Source organism: Scylla paramamosain, chromosome 27 (assembly GCF_035594125.1).
Source record: "Scylla paramamosain isolate STU-SP2022 chromosome 27, ASM3559412v1, whole genome shotgun sequence".
Taxonomy (NCBI): Eukaryota; Metazoa; Arthropoda; class Malacostraca; order Decapoda; family Portunidae; genus Scylla; species Scylla paramamosain.
Genome location: NC_087177.1, coordinates 7,040,001 through 7,059,068, shown reverse-complemented (window position 1 = coordinate 7,059,068; position 19,068 = coordinate 7,040,001). Strand labels below are relative to the sequence as shown.

Genomic DNA, 19,068 nt, shown 5'->3' with positions numbered 1-19,068 from the left:
AGTTTTCGTCGTCTCACTAATCATTGTGTCTCGCCGGCAAGAAACCCTCAAGAACAGTCATTAACTTGCAAGAGACAGGACGAAAAAAACAGCACTGGAATTACGGTAAATTTACAAGAACGTGATAGGAACAAACTTGCATTTATACTCATAGCAAGAGACAGGACGAAAAAAAAAAATTACGGTAAACTTTAAACAGCGTGATGGGGACAACAAATCTTACATATGTACTTGTCTTTTCCAGGTATTCTTGTGTTTCCCGCCGGTGACACTTTTTTGCACAGTAAGGTCATAAAGTCCTGTTTTTTTTTTTTTTTTTTTTTATTTCGTCCTCCGAGTGGGTCAAGTAATTACCGAGGGACACGAAAGGTCTCCATGTTTTCTTTGTTTATTTTTTTTTTTTTGGGGGGGGTAAAGTTATTAATTTTTTTAATAGTCGTCATTTTTTTCTTTGTATTTTGCAGCAGTTTGTTGTTGTTGTTGTTGTTGTTATTGTTGTTGCTATTATCGTTGCTGTTATTGATGTTGTTGTTGTTTTTTTTTTTTTTTAAGTTGCTACTCCTGCTGCACTCGTTGTTTTTACTATTATTCATATCATTACGAATAATATTACCACCCCAAACGGCTACTATTACTGCAGCCATTATTATTATTTTTTTTATCTGAACCATAAAACACACACACACACACACACACACACACACAATCTCTCTCTCTCTCTCTCTCTCTCTCTCTCTCTCTCTCTCTCTCTCTCTCTCTCTCTCTCTCTCTCTCTCTCTCTCTCCTAGCAAAATAACATAACCTAACTATCGAAAATAAAAAGCACACTTCCTCTCATCATGAAAACAACTAACAACAACAACAATACCTCAGGGAAAACGCAAGACGAAGAATAATGAAGATATTTAGTGTTTTTCCTTCCCCGCTTCCTTCAACCTCAAGTCCCATTGGCCCAAAGCACTTTAAGAGGCGGAGCTTGAGGAATTTCCGCGACAACTATTGGCTAAAAAAGGACAAATGGGTGTGGCTTAACTGCTTTCCCTGGACTGTTATTGGCCTGCGACCCACTGGCTATAGTTGAAGGCATTCTTGAAGTGGCGGCGCTGCGGAATGGGAAGTTGATGGGGGTTATTTGAGTCTTCAGTCTTGTTATTAACCAGAGCTATTGGTAATTATCGCACTGGGACCTTGCACACTTCCAATACGCGGGAGGAAATTCCTCGTTTGCTTAAGGAGTTTTGAAACGAGATTAGATGAATTTAGGTGGGAATAGGTACGAATGTTTAATCCATATAGGGACTGTCACATGAGAGAGAGAGAGAGAGAGAGAGAGAGAGAGAGAGAGAGAGAGAGAGAGAGAGAGAGAGAGAGAGAGAGAGAGAGAGAGGAGGAGAGGAGAAGGAGAGAGAAAAAGAGGAGAAGGAAGAGGAGGAATAAGGAAAGGAAGAGAAAGAGGAAGGGGAAGAGGAAGAGGAGAAGGAGAAGGAGGAGGAGGAGGAGGAGGAGAAAACAAGAGAAACAGAAGCATCATCATTCTTGTAAGTAACAGAAGCATTAGCAGCAGCAGGAACAATAGCAGACGCCCGCACTGCCGCACCGCCCGCCCTTGTGTTGCAAACTAACAGCATTACAATTAGCGAGTGGAGTGTCTGAGCGAGGCAGGAGGAGCTACCCATGAAGAGAGAAACCTCGGAACCTCGAGGGCCAAGCAGGTCGCGGCTGAACCAAGGGATCTTGTCTTTGTCACGTCCTTGTTCCAGTGTTTGTTTGTCCTCTCATGTCTCTGTTGCAGTTTGCTGTTACGTTTCTCTCTCTCTCTCTCTCTCTCTCTCTCTCTCTCTCTCTCTCTCTCTCTCTCTCTCTCTCTCTCTCTCTGCTTTATTTCAGTTTGTGTCGTTTATTTATTTTTTTTTATTTTGGTCTACGTCACGTCTCTATTTTAGTCTATGTCACGTCCTTGTTCCAGTGTCTGTCGTCTCTTGTCTCTATTCCAGTTTGTGTTACGTCTTTTTCTATTCAAGCTTACATTACAACTTCTTTTTATTCCTTATTTCAGTTTGTACCGTGCTTTTATTTCAGTCTTTGTCACGTCTCTCCTTCACTCAGCTAAGTGTCTCTTTCTTTCTGTTTTACGCTTGTTTTCTGCACGTGGCCGAGTATTTAGGTGTCACAGTAGATCATAATGTACTGGAAGGGGTATTACATGATCCCAATGGGGGGAATAATGCATTGATGTGGATGTTAGTGTTACAGTGTTCGTAGGATGGATGTTACGAGGTTACAGTGAATTACAATGGACGTGAGGGGTTGTTACAGGATCACAGTGCACGGGGCAAGGTGTTATGGAGTCACAATACACGTGGGGCAGAGTTAGAGGGTCACAATACAAGTGGCATGGTATTTAGGGGTCATAGTACACTTGAAAGAGTGTCAAAAGGTCACAATACACGTGGCGGGGTATTTAAAGGTCACAGTACACGTTGGAGAGAGTCAATAGGGTCACAAAGCACGTGGGTGGAGTTGCAGTTACGTAATGTGACCCTCCCTCCGCGAATGAGGTCACAGTAATCACCGGGTCGCGTGTGTGGCCTGGACCGTATCCTTGACCTCCTTAGAATATCCTCCCCTGCTGCACCCTCCTTCATTATCCATCAAAACTGACTTCAAGACCCCCCTCCTCCTTCCTTCTTCCCCTCCTTCCTTTTCCTTTTTGCTTTTCTCGCTCTCCCTCCCTGTAACTCTTTTTTTTTTTATTCATTTTTATTTATTTCTCTGTCCTGACCTCTTTCCCTTTATCCCTGCCTCCTCTTCGTCTTTCTTTCCTTTCATCTCTTCCTTCCTTCCTTCATCTACCTTCTTCCTTCGTTCCTTTTCTTTTTTCACCTTTCTCGCTCTCCCTCCTAACTTTTTTTATTTGATTTTTTTTTATTTCTCCATCTTGACCTCTTTTCCTTTATACCTGCCTCCTCTTCGTCTCTCTCTGCTTCCATCTCTTCTTTCTTCCTTCCCTCTATTTCCTTTTTTTTACCTTTCTCATTCTCCCTCCTTGTCAGTCTTTTTTATTTTTTTCTCTATCCTGACCTCTATTCCTCTATCCCTTCCTCCTCTTCCTCTTTATTTTCTTCTATCTCTCCCTTCCTTCTTCTCCCTCCTTTTTACTTTTTTTTGTCTCTCTCTCCCTCCCTTTCACCCTTTGTTATATTTTTTCTTTACTCCCTCCTTGCTTCTTCCCCTTTATCCTTCCTGTCTGTTTTTTTCTTTCTTCCATATCTTATTCCTTGAATTTCGCCCTTTCGTTCTCCCTCTGAAGGTGACGTACGAGAGAGAAAGAGAGAGAGAGAGAGAGAGAGAGAGAGAGAGAGAGAGAGAGAGAGAGAGAGAGAGAGAGAGAGAGAGAGAGAGAGAGAGATCTTATCATCATTTTATAGTAAGTGTACAAACGTGTGTGTGTGTGTGTATGTGTGTGTGTGTGTGTGTTGCTCCAAGAAAGTCATGTCAGTTTGTCTATTTGTCTGTCTTAATTGGTTTTCTTTCACGTTTCTTTCAGTATGTGATGTGTAATTGCTTCTTTTTCTCTGCTTGTCTGTCTATCTGTCTGTCTGTCTAACTATTCTGCCATCTCCTTTGTAATTAAACAGTTGTCAGCCTGTCTGTCTGTCTGTCTGTTTGTCTGTCTGTGACCATCATTAGTTTCATATTTAATTAGCTGTCTGTCTATTTGTCTGTCTGTCTGTCTGCCTGCCGTCTCTTCCTGTCTGCTGTGGTCTGCTTTGATTTTTTTTAATGGAGCAAAAAACTTTCCGTCCTTGAGGGAAAGAAAAAGAAAGATCCGCCATTTCAGATTCTCTCTCTCTCTCTCTCTCTCTCTCTGGCTATATATTCTTTATTTTTTCTTCCCTTTTCCTTATTATTCTTTCATTCGTTTTTCACTTTTCCATTTACATTTTCACGTATTCTCCCTGTTCCTTTTCTCCTAATCTTTTTACAATCTTTCTATTTTCAATTCGTCCCCTCTCTCTCTCTCTCTCTCTCTCTCTCTCTCTCTCTCTCTCTCAATGTATTCCTCGGCACGCCCCCCAGACCTTCTTCTCTTTACCCGGGTGGCCGAATCTCCAATAACCGCTGGCGTGAGTGGCTACAACGTCTCTCGCACAAAATACTTCATGATGATAAGCTTATCTTAATAACATCTATCTGTCGATCCTTTGTCTCCTGTTTTTGCCTTCCCCGACTTTTTTAGGTGTGTGTGTGTGTGTGTGTGTGTGTGTGTGTGTGTGTGTGTGTGTGTGTGTGTGTGTGTGTGTGTGTGTGTGTGTTAGCATTTAGTAAGATTATCCCTCTCCTATTTGCATATTTTCCAGGGGAGGTTTAAATGCAGAGTATACAGATAGATGGATAGACAGATAGATAAGTAGATTGACATATTATCTTATTTACATATTTCCGAGCGGAGTAAAAATGTAAAACTGAGAGAGTCTGACAAATGTACGAGAGAGAGAGAGAGAGAGAGAGAGAGAGAGAGAGAGAGAGAGAGAGAGAGAGAGAGAGAGAGAGAGAGAGAGAGAGAGAGAGAGAGAGAGAGAGAGAGAGAGAGAGAGATCAAACAAATAGGAAAACATAATTACAACACACACACACACACACACACAATACAGAAAGACACACATTTACGGACAGACAGAGAAACAGACAGGTGGACATATGAAAGCACAGACGGACAGAGAGATGAACAGACAGGCAGGTGAATAATAAGATAAAGAACAGACGTAATATATCCCGTCAGGTGTGAGATGTAAGCCTTTCATGCCTCGGTGGGCGAAATGAAAGGAAATGCAGCGCAGAAGAGAGAGAGAGAGAGAGAGAGAGAGAGAGAGAGAGAGAGAGAGAGAGAGAGAGAGAGAGGGAGAGAAATGTATTGAAGTGAAGCTGCTCTGAAGTGATACAATGAAGAAATGTGTAGCATACTGTGATGTGGTACTGTGGTGAAATTGTAGTGGTGATGTGGTGTGATATATGAAGCAATGGAGGGAGTAGAAAGAGGTGTGGTGTGGTGAGGTGTGGTGAGGTGTAGTAGTGACAAAACCTGTTGTGTTGTGGTAGAAAAAAAAAAACAAGTGATATAGTGTGGTGTTGTATGTGTGGTAGGAAGACGAGTGGTATGGTGTGGTATGATGTGGTGTGGTATGATGTGGTGTGGCGTGGTGTAGAATGATAAGGTGTGGTGAGGTGTTGTGGTGTAAATGAAGTGCTGTGCTGTGAATGTACGCACGAAAATGTGTTTGCCTGCGTGTTTCTATTTTAAGGTCTTCATAACCTCGAGAGAGAGAGAGAGAGAGAGAGAGAGAGAGAGAGAGAGAGAGAGAGAGAGAGAGAGAGAGAGAGAGAGAGAGAGAGAAGAGTGCGCATTTGTAACGAGCACACAACTTGAAGACGCGAAGAAACTTATTTTTCCCTTTGCGGATTGCGGATAACACCAATGAGAGAGAGAGAGAGAGAGAGAGAGAGAGAGAGAGAGAGAGAGAGAGAGAGAGAGAGAGAGAGAGAGAGAGAGAGAGTATAGTTTTTACAGAGAGTGCCATTGTCTCTATATAGGTACATTTCTTCCATCTCAGTAGCAAGCAACTATATGTCTGTAACTTCTCAAGACAAAAGAGGCAACGATTTACGGACCTTCCTGAACCCTGTGACTGCTGCAGCTTCCCCTGAACCTTCGTAATATAGTCTGCTGAAAGTTAAAGAGTACAATTTCGAAACACCACGGATAGGAGGAGGAGCGATCGAGTAATTCAGATCTTTTTAATACCTGTTTTGATCTGTAAATAGCGAAAGGTTGTTTAAATAAAGTAGGAAGTGGCGTAGTGACATCAGACCAGTACAGGGATTCAAGGGATTATCATGAACACAGAGATGAACTGATAAGCACTTGAACTAAGCTTATTCATACTGCTAATACAAAAAATTCATAGGACGATCATGAACAAAGAGCTCCACTGATACTCGTAATGACTTGAATTACGATTGCTCATACCACTAATACTCACTTAAGTCGCGCAATCAAACGGTAATGGAAGAATATAGCACATACTGACCCAGAAAGTCACTGATACTTGTCTTTAACGGGAATTAAAGGTGATAGGAAGCTAGAACCACGAAGAACGCGAGGAGGACTTACCTACTGAGCACTACACCGCCACAAGCAGCTTCAAACATCATCTTCCACCAAAAATACCATCGCTTCAGTGTCAATTCCAGATATTCAAACCAGTAATAGAGAGATGCAGCCACGAGGAACACGAGTAGAACCTTAGGCCCTTATACTCAAACGCTTTGCTATTTTCAAAGGCCACAGAGGTTATTAGCTGGATTTCTCAAGAGTGTTTTTCCTGTTGATGATGTAGAGATTTCGTTAAAGTGTCACTAGAAACATAAAAACCCGTGTGTAACTTCAGCCAGAGTCTTTTGAATGTGATGAAAGTGTAGCAGAAAAGTTTCAGAATACTGTCCATACCCTGTTTAATAGTAGAGTCACAAGCAGCTTCCGAACTTCATCATCCACCAAAAAATGCCAATGAAAATTCCAAATATCAAGATCAGAATATAATAATGACTCCGCTAATGGTTTTCTTCCAGCTCATCTTGGAAATTATGTTACGAGGAGGAAAGTCTCTTGGGAGAACATGAACTCGTACCGTAACCGTATCGTAACCGTAACGAGGTATCGACACCAGGGCTATCAGAACCAGAGAGAGAGAGAGAGAGAGAGAGAGAGAGAGAGAGAGAGAGAGAGAGAGAGAGAGAGAGAGAGAGAGAGAGAGTAAATAAGCCCTGAATGTGTACCGTGAATGCTTGTCTCCTAAACCCAGTGCTTCCGGGAATCCCTTGCTAAGAAACCTGAACATTCAAACACACATGAATAAATATAAACAAGCACGCAAACAAACAAATGAAAAACAAAGTAAATAAAGAAATAAACAAACAAATAAATAAATAAATAAAGTAAGGATGAAATAAACGTTGGCTATAAACAGCAAAAAACTTTGAACTCTTTCATATTCTATCTAATTCACGAACAGCTAATTAAAGATAACAGAAAAATCAACATATATGCAGACTAACACAAACTGATGGATGGCTACAGACAGTCAAGTCAGCAAGCACATTATAAGCCAGACAGAACGACAAGACTGGGCAGTAGACAGGGGCAAATAGACGGAGCAGAGCCTTCCCCTTCTCCAGCTTCTAAACTTGAACTGGCGTACGTTTTATAAATCCTTGCCTGTTTTACTTTTTATGGGTACGGCAATTTTTAGCAACCCCTTCTTCTTCTACTACTTTTCTTCTTTTTTTTTTTTTCTGGTCGTCCTCCTTCACGCGTTAAAAAGGTAAAAAAAAAAAAAAGGTAAAAAAAAAAAAAAAAAGGGAGAAAGGAAAAACCATGCACGGCGTTCCTTGTAAAAGCGTGACGGAATTCACTTCAAGTAGTTAGGAAGCGAATGCGTGTCACGTCCAGGTCAAACATTGTTTAAAAAGAAGGGGAGGAAAATACTTGACGCATCATAATTTGGGATCATCATTGACCACCACCACCACCACCATTATCATCATCGTGTATGTGTGTGTGTGTGTGTGTGTGTGTGTGTGTGTGTGTGTGTGTGTGTAATAAGACAAAGTGGTGCACTCAATATTTTAAAGGTGAAAGATGAGTAATATGTAGGTAAAGCTTGATATCTACCAACACACACACACACACACACACACACACACACACACACACACAGAGACAGAGAGAGAGAGAGAGAGAGAGAGAGAGAGAGAGAGAGAGAGAGAGAGAGAGAGAGAGAGAGAGAGAGAGAGAGAGTCTGCAACTTGGGTATTGTTAAAGTAGCAGTGCAGAATTGATAACACACACACACACACACACACACACACACACAGAGAGAGAGAGAGAGAGAGAGAGAGAGAGAGAGAGAGAGAGAGAGAGAGAGAGAGAGGAGAGAGAGAGAGAGAGAGAGAGAGAGAGAGAGAGAGAGATTATTTTAGACACGCCCCACGGGAGGCGCCAGACAGTCTGTTGTTATGGAGGCGGGGGGAGGGAAAGAGGAGCTGAGGAAGGAAGGGAAGGAGGAAGAATGAGAGGGAAGGAAAACAAATAACTATCTTATCTTCCTGGTCCCTTTTTATCTTCGTTTTGGTTTTATAATTTATCCTGATGCCCTTCACTCACACACACACACACACACACACACACACACATACACATACACACGATCTGAGGATTGTCCTTTGTTAAAATAAATAGATAAATAAAGGTAAATTAATAAAGACATGACAGGAAGTTCGATTCAATCCAGTAAGAATACAATTGGAGAAGACAATTTGAGTGGCTTATTTATCACTCAGTTCAATATGATGGCAAAAAGAAGGATCATTCAATGTCAACCACTTCAGCTAGTATATAGTTAATTAGTTTAGGTTGTAATTAGCCTACGTTAGGTAACTTTAGATTAGACGAGCTAACTTAACCCGCTCTAACATAACCTCACCCCAAAAGTAGCTAAGTTGCCTGATATTCATGTGACACTTAAGAAAAAAATAATTTATTGAGAATTGTTAGGTTACATTAAGTTAGGACATGTTAGAATACTTTAGGCTATATTAAATTGATAGCCGAACCTAACCAACTTTCAACCCACCCTAAAATATACCAGGAGTGATTGATTTTCATTGATATTAAACGAAAACCCCTTGAGACCACCTATCACAAATCACTCCAGGCGTCTGCTAGTCTTGTCTGGCTGGCTGGACCTGGACAGACTGGCAGGGGCTGAGGGGTGACCTTTGCCCCACCCTCGCCAAGGCTTCTGGCACCGTCCGCAGCCACGTATAAAGCTGCAGGTCGTCTTGGTGGCCTTCCTTGGTGTCAATACTGCGCTGGGAACTGTATACTCGTATCGGCGCTCCGCTAACTTCAACCTCACGCTTAAGTCTCTCTAATTGCATACTGACGTTCGGGTGCAATACTGGTAAAGCCGTGGATTTATTTAATTTTTGGGTGTGTGTGTGACGCATGCTAAAGTAACTGTCCCCCTCGCGTCCACAGTTGAAGGGGATGGCCGGAAAGTGATAGGGTGTACTGTTTACATAGACCGATTCAACTGTGTATTTTATCGATTTTCTTTTTTTTTTTTTTTTTTTGTGGGGATAGGGGTGACTCATGCTAAAGTACTAACTGCTCCTTCACCAGATTGGAATATGATGTTTAGGGCACTGTAAGAAGCTCACATATATTAAGCAGTGGACGAGTCTCTTTCTGCTAAAGTAACCGTTTCGTCACGCAGAGACATAAAACAGGAAAGTGACTCTATGGGACTGTTTATATAATTTTGTTCGGCGACGCTTGCCAGAGTAATTGTTCCTTCTCATTCAGTTCAATGGGGCGGTGGGCAGAGTTGAAAGGGATAATAGGAAAAGGACTCCAAGTAACAATTTACATATTATATTGCTTAAACCTATCATTTTTTTTGGGGGACGATGCACGCTGAAGTTTCCTCACGTCTAAAGCTGAAGAGGACGATAGCCAGAGTTGAAGGGGATGGTACGAAAAAGACACTAAGGTGCAGCTTACATATATTGGTTAATTTTGTCTGTTTTTTTTTTTTCTTTTTTTCTATCTATCCATGCTAAAGTAACTGCTCCCTCACGTCACAACACAATTAGCGTAATGATTTACGTGCGAAATGGTAATGACTTAGGATAATACAAGACTCTTAACCTTCCGACTACTATGAATTCCAAAGGTAAAAAGTTATGGTACCTACAAGTTTAGAGGATAATTTCAAGACACCACTGACAGCAAAAGAAGTAAATGACAAGAGTACTTTAAATCTTACTCTCCATGTTACTTTTTTTTTGGCTCTGTAGAATTGTCTATAGTTACTCGAATGAGGTAACAAGTCAGAATGGCTGAGCATATCTTAGGACCTGACGATCGCTAAGGTGCTGACGTCTGAGGCCATTGTATTTCGTTCTCCTGTTCATGGCTTCGAACTCCGGTAAGGAACTCTCATTGTGAACTTATCCCGCCTTCCGATCAATTCCCGTGTTTGTACGGGATACACGATATCGGAGAAGGGGAAGGCATTGCATTATCACTTGAATATATGAGAAGAAATTGAACGAATGAAAGACTAAGACAATAATGGTCTCTGGGGTACAAAAGGAGGAGGACGTCTCACACTAACACATATGGCATGGTTCTTTGAGGTTCTTTGATTGAGACTCGAATAATAATGCGACTACAGGAAGATCTGGATGAAGAGGTTGGGGAACACCTGATACAAGAAAACAAAAGAAAACGAAGTGACGCACAGAGGAGTCAGCTACTGGCCACTTACTGTTAGGTAGTAATAAAAGATAAGAGAAAACGAAGGACGGGGAGGATTTGGATAATGGAGGCAGAAAAAAAGAGTAACACTAAGGAGAAAAAGAGAGCGAGAAAAAAAGAAGAAAGTAAACGAAGCATAAGGAAACCATGAGTCGGTGGTCGTTTGTAGTAGTGTAGTAATAGATGGTAAATACAGAGATGGATAACGAAAACTAGATAATGGAGGCAGAGAGAGAGAGAGAGAGAGAGAGAGAGAGAGAGAGAGAGAGAGGAGAGAGAGAGAGAGAGAGAGAGAGAGAGAGAGAGAGAATAAAACAAAACATCAACGAAGCATGTAGCCATTCGTTCGGCACCCGATTGTTGTCGCGTGGGAATAAAAGATGAACATGTACAGAGATGAAGGATAGCCAGGTGACAGACAGCCCGGTACACTCACGCGACGCATGGATCGTGACGCAACGTGACCACAGCGCCGTCTGTTTACTTACCCTAGCAACATGATCCGGGATTACTGTGCTTTATTCTCATCCTTTTAACCAGAGAACGAAAACCTTGGGGATGTAAATTAAGTAAAGGTATAAGATTGGGAAATTATGAGCCTTAGTAACGTGATCTGGGATTATTTTGTTTCTTATACTGCTATTGGTATTATTTTTCTTTTAATCATAGTGAATAAAAAAGTTGGAGATGTGAAATAAATATAAAGGAAAATACTGGTTTATGTTGCCTCATTTGTAGGTGTTTTCGGTGTTTATTCTTTTATTTTCTTCTTTTAACCATAGACAAGGAAGAATCTCGAGACGTATAAAAGGAGAGAGAGAGAGAGAGAAAAAAAGAAACGGAAAAACTGCAAATATCGCGTCACATGGAGATTGAACTGAGCGGTATTTCTTTATTATTATTTTTGTATTCTTTCCCTTTTTTTAAATAAAACTAGATGGGAACAAAAGTTTGACGCTGTGAAATAGTATAGAGAAGGACTGGCCTATGTCACTTTGCATGAAATACTGGATGTTCTTTATTCTTTTTCTTTCACCTTTCCTTTTTTTTTTTTTTTGCCAGAAAAGAGAAAAAATATGGAGAATCAATGGTAGGAAAAAAAAAAGACAATATAGCTTTACATGGAGAACTTTTTTTTCTTTCCCAATCAAAGCGGAAGAAAAAGTTTGAGACTAAAATAAGAAAGAAAGAAAATATATATATACAGTCGTGATCTTTATTCTCTCGTCTGGACAATTTTCAAAGGCCACAGAGATGATTAATCGGGTTCTCTCTTTTTTTTCTGTTGGTGATGCGGAATTCTTATCAAACTGCCACTAGAACTATGAAAACCCCCTTGAAAACCCCAAATAACTTCCACTACACCTTGTTAAAAGTAGACGAGATGAGACGTAGAAATGTTTAGGATTACGGCTCGTAGTCAGAAGCCGAGTATCATTTTACATTCACTTTCTTTGTCTGTTATCCCTCCTTTCCTTCAAAATAAAGTCTTCTGATCTGCTGACAATCTTCTTACGAACCCTGGCAACCAATAGACTCTTAGGAGATCAGAGGACTTTAGATTGAGAGGAAGAAGAAAAAAGAAAAAAAAAATACAAAACAGTGGGAGTGTATAAGGTTATTTAACTTCTAACCCCAACTATACCTTCGTATGGAGACTGAGCATGGATAAGAACAAGCCAGAAGACTAATAGACTCTGAGCAGACAAGAGAACTTCACATAGAGAGATTGTTTGTCAGATAGACAGACAGACAAACAGACAGACAGACAGACAGACAGATAGAGAGAGAGAGAGAGAGAGAGAGAGAGAGAGAGAGAGAGAGAGAGAGAGAGAGAGAGAGAGAGAGAGAGAGAGAGAGAGAGAGAGAGAGAGAGAGAGAGAGAGAGAGAGAGAGAGAGAGAGAGACCTAACACAAAACTACAAAACACAGTAGAGATGTAGAAAGTCATATAACTTTTAACTCTTTCTGCACCTTTATGCAGAGACAGGATTGACAAAAACAAGCAAGCACAGGCCCGTAATCATAACTACTGGGATGATAACAATAACGACCGGATGAATATTTTGCACCAGAACGTAACCTCGACAACAATACTCGTGACTGCAAATACGTTCTCGACTCCTACGTGGAAAAAAATTAAAGTATGTGCATGTACTCGTATTGTTAACCGGTAATATCATGAGTTTGAAATGTTAATACAATGCTGCACCTTACCCGGCTTTCTCAGAGGAACGATGACACACTGTATACGTTTAGGAGACGAATTCCTGGAACAAAAGACGAGAAAAGAAAAGACAAAACGCACACAATCACCCACCCACCCACACACACACACACACAAAGAAAAATAAACACGAAACCCGCGTTGCTTCCCTCCAACTCCCTTAAAAAAATACCAGGAATTCCTCTTCCCAAAAACACGAGACAAGCTCAAACGATGATCTCAAACACAGAAAACGTGCTTCTGTGTGACTGTGTAAAACCTTCAATAATACGCGCCCCTTGAAGTCTGGCTGGCTGACAGGCTGGCTGGCTGGCTGGCTGGCTGGCTGCTGACCTCACATGCACGGAATCTTGACCACCTTGCCGCCCCCTCCTCCCCCCCTACACACACACACACAAACACACACCTGTTCTGCAGTTCGGATGGTTCTCCTTGCGGTTCCTGCGTGGAACTCTTGCTGATACAAGACCCGTGTGTGGCTTATACGGGCGGCGGACACGACACGCGGAAGTTATGAGCAGGAGGGATCTTCCATGTGCAACAGTTTACGAGAGAGAGAGAGAGAGAGAGAGAGAGAGAGAGAGAGAGAGAGAGAGAGAGAGAGAGAGAGAGAGAGAGAGAGAGAGAGAGAGAGAGAGAGAGAGAGAGAGAGAGAGAGAGAGAGAAACACAAATTAGGAAAAGACACAAAAAAAAGGATGAGAAGAAAACGAAGAAAACGGAAAGAAAACAAAATATAGTAAAACAAGAGCAAGAGAGAGAGAGAGAGAGAGAGAGAGAGAGAGAGAGAGAGAGAGAGAGAGAGAGAGAGAGAGAGAGAGAGAGATTAACCTGAATAAAGGAAGGTGGTTACAGGGGGCATCAGGCTACATCTATGCATATTCATTAAGGTGTAATTATGGAAATGCGGTTGATTTAGGAGCAGGAAGGATCAGCGAGGAAGGGGAAGCGCTGGTGTGTGGAGAGCAGGGAGGGGAAGGAGAGTGAGGAGAAGAGAGACTGGGGGAGAGGGCAGGTGAGAGACAAGAAGGCAGGTGTTCGAGAGACTTACACTCCCAGAAACACCTGCTGGAAGTCAACTCATTCTCTCAGTTCTCGTCCGACTCGTGTTCGTAAGCCTCATTCTCCTCCGCTGCCCTTGCCGTCGCTCCAAACACTGTCTGCTTTCCGCCCAAACACAGCACAATCTTGGCGTGTTCGTGTGAGACAGGGATCATCTTGGGTCAATTACGCAGAAAATATCAGGGTGGTGCGTGTTGGGTGTGCGAGGGAAGGTGGTGGTTCTTTTCAGGAGGAGTCAGTGTGTGGGCGGCCACCTAGAGGGTTGCAAGGGGAATACGAGCTCGTGTCTCTCGTCCCAGGAGGAGATAACTGCGATATACAGAATTCGGTGCGTTTCTTGAGGACGAAGATATTACTGATAAAAAGAAAGTTAGTAAGCGAGTGGAGTGTCTGAGGTGGGAGGAAGCTACAGCACGAGGCAGCAAGTGTTATGAACCTCGTCATTACCAAGTCAATTTATGACGGTGCGTCGGTGCTTTAGATCGTATCAGGCAGAGGAGTGAGAAGGCGGCGCCGCAGCGGTGTGTAGCGCCTCACAGTGGTCAAGAGATACCAGTGAACACGCGGCTCGCGGCCTGCAGTGGTTACCGTTGCTCACTTTGCGCTGCCTCGTCAAGATCGTGGCAGAACATGTAGGCGCTGCGCGTGATGATGTCCAGTGCTAAATCGGTGAGATCTGACATCATTTGCGCCATCAACCGAGACGACAGCCGGCGAGTACTGGGAAAAACCACTACGCCACTCGCCCCCAACGGCCCATCCCACCTGCTCGATGATTCCGCAGGCTCACTGAAGGAGTCTACCAGGATGTCCCGGGACCTCACTTCTGAGGAACCCGAGTCAGACCTTCTTCAAGAAAGAAGTTCTTCCTTCTTCATCAGACATAACCGTGGAAGACGGACACCTGCAGATAATCAAGCCCTTCGAGCCTGCCTCCGAGGAGGGCGAAACGCCTTGGCAAGATGAAGCAGCGCCAGTGAAAGAATCCTCCCTTAATGAAGACGAAAACTTGACACAGCATCAAGAAGACGGTGCAGAGAACAGTGACGACAAAGGCTCTGAGAAAAGTGACTCAGGGAAAAGTGACACTGGGTCCCTGGATGCAGGCACCAACTTGAGTCTTGAAACTCAGCCTGTTGACCCGTCTTCACCGCCAGCAACTCCAGAGGACAAGGACGTGACGACTGCTGCTATGGGCGGATCGCCTGCCCGCGACCCACATGAGGCTGAGTCCCTTTCGGTAACTAGCAGCAACATAGACTTTGAACTAGAGATTTCTGAAAGGGCATCTCCTAGAGAAGCTGAGGAGGCTTCTCAGGGAAGCGAGGAAAAAGACGCCGAGGGAGAGGGTGATGCCCCTGCTGCCGCCAAGGAAGGTGAGGAAGAGAGGGAACAAAAAAGAGGGTCCACGGAGGGCCCTCACGGCACCCACGGCAAGGACGGAAAGGGATCCGAGGGCCACCAGCTGCCCTCCGTGCTGCGGTCCAAGGAGGGCGGGCGGGCACGCTCCTCATCCGTGGGCCACAAGGTGAGGTTCACCGGCCAGTGCAGCTTGGGAGAGTCTGACAACGACCCAGCCAGCGGCGTTCAGGACGATTCTCGCACCTCACGCAGACAAGGCCGCCGCCACAGGAGCAAGGTTCACCGATCAGGTTAGCGGCCTCCAGCAAGCACGCTGGAGGCATTGCTTGAATTACTGGCTGATATAGCGGGCTAGCCGGCAGTTGGGCAGGTCAGAAGGGGTGGTAAAAGAGCTCTGGACGCAGCCAGCGTGACGGGCATGGACGAAGAGGAGAGGGAAGCTGCAACCACGCGGCGGGAGTACCACACGCTGCTCCGAGAGATCCAGGCACTCATGAGCGAGGTGCAGCGGCAGAGGAATGACTTCCGGAGCGAGCTGCGTTCCCTCACCTCCACCATCATCCGCCGCCACAACTCCACCTCCCGCCAGGCCCTGCGTGTGCTCCGCCCCGAGGAAGACCTCCCGCCTTCCCGTTATGGTAGGCGGCCGCTCTTGCCACCCACTGCCCTGCGACAGACTCCATCCCTAGCACTGCCCCAACACCGGCCTGTGCCGCCACCTCTATACCCATTACTCCAGCACTATGGAATGCACCCTGCACCACTGCCACCATTGTCCCGCCACCTAAGACTGTACTCTCTACCATCTCCACAACCACCACTGTCTCTCCACTAAGGATTGCAACCTTCCACCATCACGACCACCCCTCAGCAAAGAACTATGCAGCACCACCACCTCTTCTGCCCTTCCGCTACGCACTGCATCCCCTTCATTATACCACCACCACCACCACCGCTGTCCCGCCACTACACAAACACACACACACACACGGATTTTCTTTCCTCATTTTTTTTACTTGCTTCCCTCGTCTTATCTCACCCTACCTCTTAATGCCTTTCCCTTACTCTCCTTCCATTCCCCTCACCCTACAATTCCCCTCACCCTCACCTTGAATCATGCCCCCTTCTCCTTTCCTCTCTTTCTCTTATCTCTCCCCTTCCCTTTCTAGGTCCTTCAGTGGATCTTCCCTCTATCACTTTCCTCATCCCTTCTCCCGTTCCCTCCTTCCCCGCCCCTGCCTCAGAGTGCCACGCCCCTTCACGTCCACCACAACGCTGCCACGGCACTTCTGGCGCGGCGCTGGCATCGACCACTGCTATTGCCTCCATCACCACCACCCCTCCCATACCACCACATACTCTCCCATCACTGCCACCCATTATCACCACCATTACCAACACCATGAACACCTGCAATAACCTTCACTACAAGCCCCCCTCCTCCCTTCAGCTCCTCCGCCATCATGATAATTGTCCTTTTAATCATGACCGCCACTTAATCTACCAATACGAGTATTCATGGTAGCGACTCAGCTGTCACCATACGAGAACACACACACACACATACACACACACACACACACACGTTGGTGATGATCGACAGCATTATCGACAGCAGTGGTATTAAAATTATACAAACAGAAAGAGAGAGAGAGAGAGAGAGTAGCAAGCAAACACGTCTCTCTCTCTCTCTCTCTCTCTCTCTCTCTCTCTCTCTCTCTCTCTCTCTCTCTCTCTCTCTCTCTCTCTCTCTCTCTCTCTCTCTCTCCATACACAATGCTCATAACTTTTTAGTACCTGATGTGGTGCATGTATGCTGCGTAAACACACACACACACACACACACACACACACACACACACACACACACACACACACACACACACACACACACTCTGGAAAATATACACTCCCCTCCTTGACCTGGTCCAGTTATTAGCATTCCTGATGTGTGTGTGTGTGTGTGTGTGTGTGTGTGTGTGTGTGTGTGTGTGTGTGTGTGTGTGTGTGTGTGTGTGTGAGTGTGTTTAGTTTTACGCCTTATCAAGGGTTGAGTAATTTAGAAAGAATGAGTCACGTCAAAGAATAATGGACTGTGTCATGAGAGAGAGAGAGAGAGAGAGAGAGAGAGAGAGAGAGGAGAGAGAGAGAGAGAGAGAGAGAGAGAGAGAGAGAGAGAGAGAGAGAGAGAGATCGCTTCCGTAAGTCAAAAGTTAAACATGACGTCAAAGGCATGAATGAACGTGTGCGTGTGTGTAGGCGCGTCCCTCCCCTCACAAACTTCCTGGAAACAGCACAACACTAGTATAATTAGTGACATAAATCATCATTACAACATTCCAGTAAGACGAGTGATAACCGTGCTTCCATCACCCACTTGTTGCTCACGTCTTCCTTTCCATCCATCAGTCCATCTATTCTTGTATACTGGGTCTTCCACTGTGCTGTCCTGTCTTCTGTTAGTAGTTAGTGGTGATTAGTGTAATTAAGGAAACGAGATGCAGTTAATTATTGGTTTATTGTTGTCTGTTCTTCATCATATGTTTTTTTTGTAATCATTGTTGTGCTTCCCGTATTTATGTTTTTTTTTTTTATTAGTCTTTTTTCTATACCTCAGTTTACTTGTTAATATTCTTGCTTAGGATTTAATTGCTCTCTCTCTCTCTCTCTCTCTCTCTCTCTCTCTCTCTCTCTCTCTCTCTTGCTATCGCCACATCAAAGCGTCCCAATCAAACAAGTCACCAGCACCATAGGGGTCCGCAACACACACACACACACACACACACACACACACACACACACAGGCACGCTGTAAGGTCAAGGCTACCCCACTGGCACGCATTTTGACGTACGCACCATCATCATAAAGAGATCACTATCATAATACACGAGGGAGAGGAAATAAAAAAAAGAAAAAAAGAAAAAGAAAAATATGAAAACGTTTACCCTACCATTTTTTTTTACGAATTCCATTACTTACAACCTCCACCATGCATTAATATCCATCACTACCACTACTATTACTACCACTGCTATTACCACCACGCCCTTACCACGCCCTTACCATCATGTCCCCTCTCCCTCTCTCCAATCAAGGTCGTCTCTCACCCATCACAGCTCGGGTTCCTGACTGTGGGAAAGACAAGCCCTTTATGACGTCATTATGTAAACACGGTGACGTCACGCATGTAAACAGACGGCTTGAAGGAGGAGGAGGAGGATAAAGGAAGTGTGTGTCCTTTAAACTACTTGCGTTACATCCTTTCCTCTTCTTCCTCCTCCTCCTCCTCCTCCTCTGTTTTTTTTTTTTTAATTGTTATTTCTGTATTTCAACTTTCGTTTTCTCTAGTTGCCTTTCCCATCACGCGCTTGTGGCCTTCTGAAGCTTTTGTGTTTGTGGCGAGTGGGTGAAGTTTTGCACTGGAGTGAGAGAGAGAGAGAGAGAGAGAGAGAGAGAGAGAGAGAGAGAGAGAGAGAGAGAGAGAGAGAGAGAGAGATTGCAGGTAAATAAACTGGTACAAAAGAATGGTACGAACACGGAACGAGATGCAAGTAGAAGAAAAAAGAGAGAAAGGGATCAAAAAATAAAAGAAAGAAAAGCATAAAGAACAAACACACGCATACGAGCTGAACAAAACACGTGGATAAAACAAACACTTGACTGAAAGGAGAGAAAAAAACTAAAGAAGAGGAAAAGAGGAAGGAGTAGGAATTCCCTCGTAGAGAGAGAGAGAGAGAGAGAGAGAGAGAGAGAGAGAGAGAGAGAGAGAGAGAGAGAGAGAGAGAGAGAGAGAGAGAGAGAGAGAGAGAGAAAGGATCATAGAATAGGCGGAATACGAATCACATAACGAAAGTAAGAGAAAGAGAAGGAAGGGAAGGAAAGTAGGGAGAAAAATTAGGAATAATATATAAAATCATGAAGAAAACTGAAGGAAGGAAGGAAGGAAGGAAGGAGCGACTGGAAAAGGAAGGGGTGAAGGAAGAATGGAGGAAAGTGATAGAGGGAAGCCAATAAAATGAGAAGTGAGTGATAA

At 44.0% G+C, this 19,068-nt stretch overlaps 1 protein-coding gene across 1 annotated transcript in view; it reads left to right on the top strand.

The window, feature by feature from the left end:
* The first annotated feature begins 5,021 nt into the window (after positions 1-5,021).
* The window catches only part of LOC135114406 (uncharacterized), a 21,471-nt gene continuing 7,424 nt past the window's right edge, over positions 5,022-19,068 (top strand). Inside the window, exons 1-6 of the mRNA XM_064030308.1 lie at positions 5,022-5,050; positions 5,593-5,712; positions 12,369-12,462; positions 13,530-14,041; positions 14,468-15,324; positions 15,439-15,672. Of these exons, the coding sequence (XP_063886378.1) occupies positions 5,022-5,050; positions 5,593-5,712; positions 12,369-12,462; positions 13,530-14,041; positions 14,468-15,324; positions 15,439-15,672 (1,846 nt within the window). The remainder of the gene's footprint in view (positions 5,051-5,592; positions 5,713-12,368; positions 12,463-13,529; positions 14,042-14,467; positions 15,325-15,438; positions 15,673-19,068) is intronic.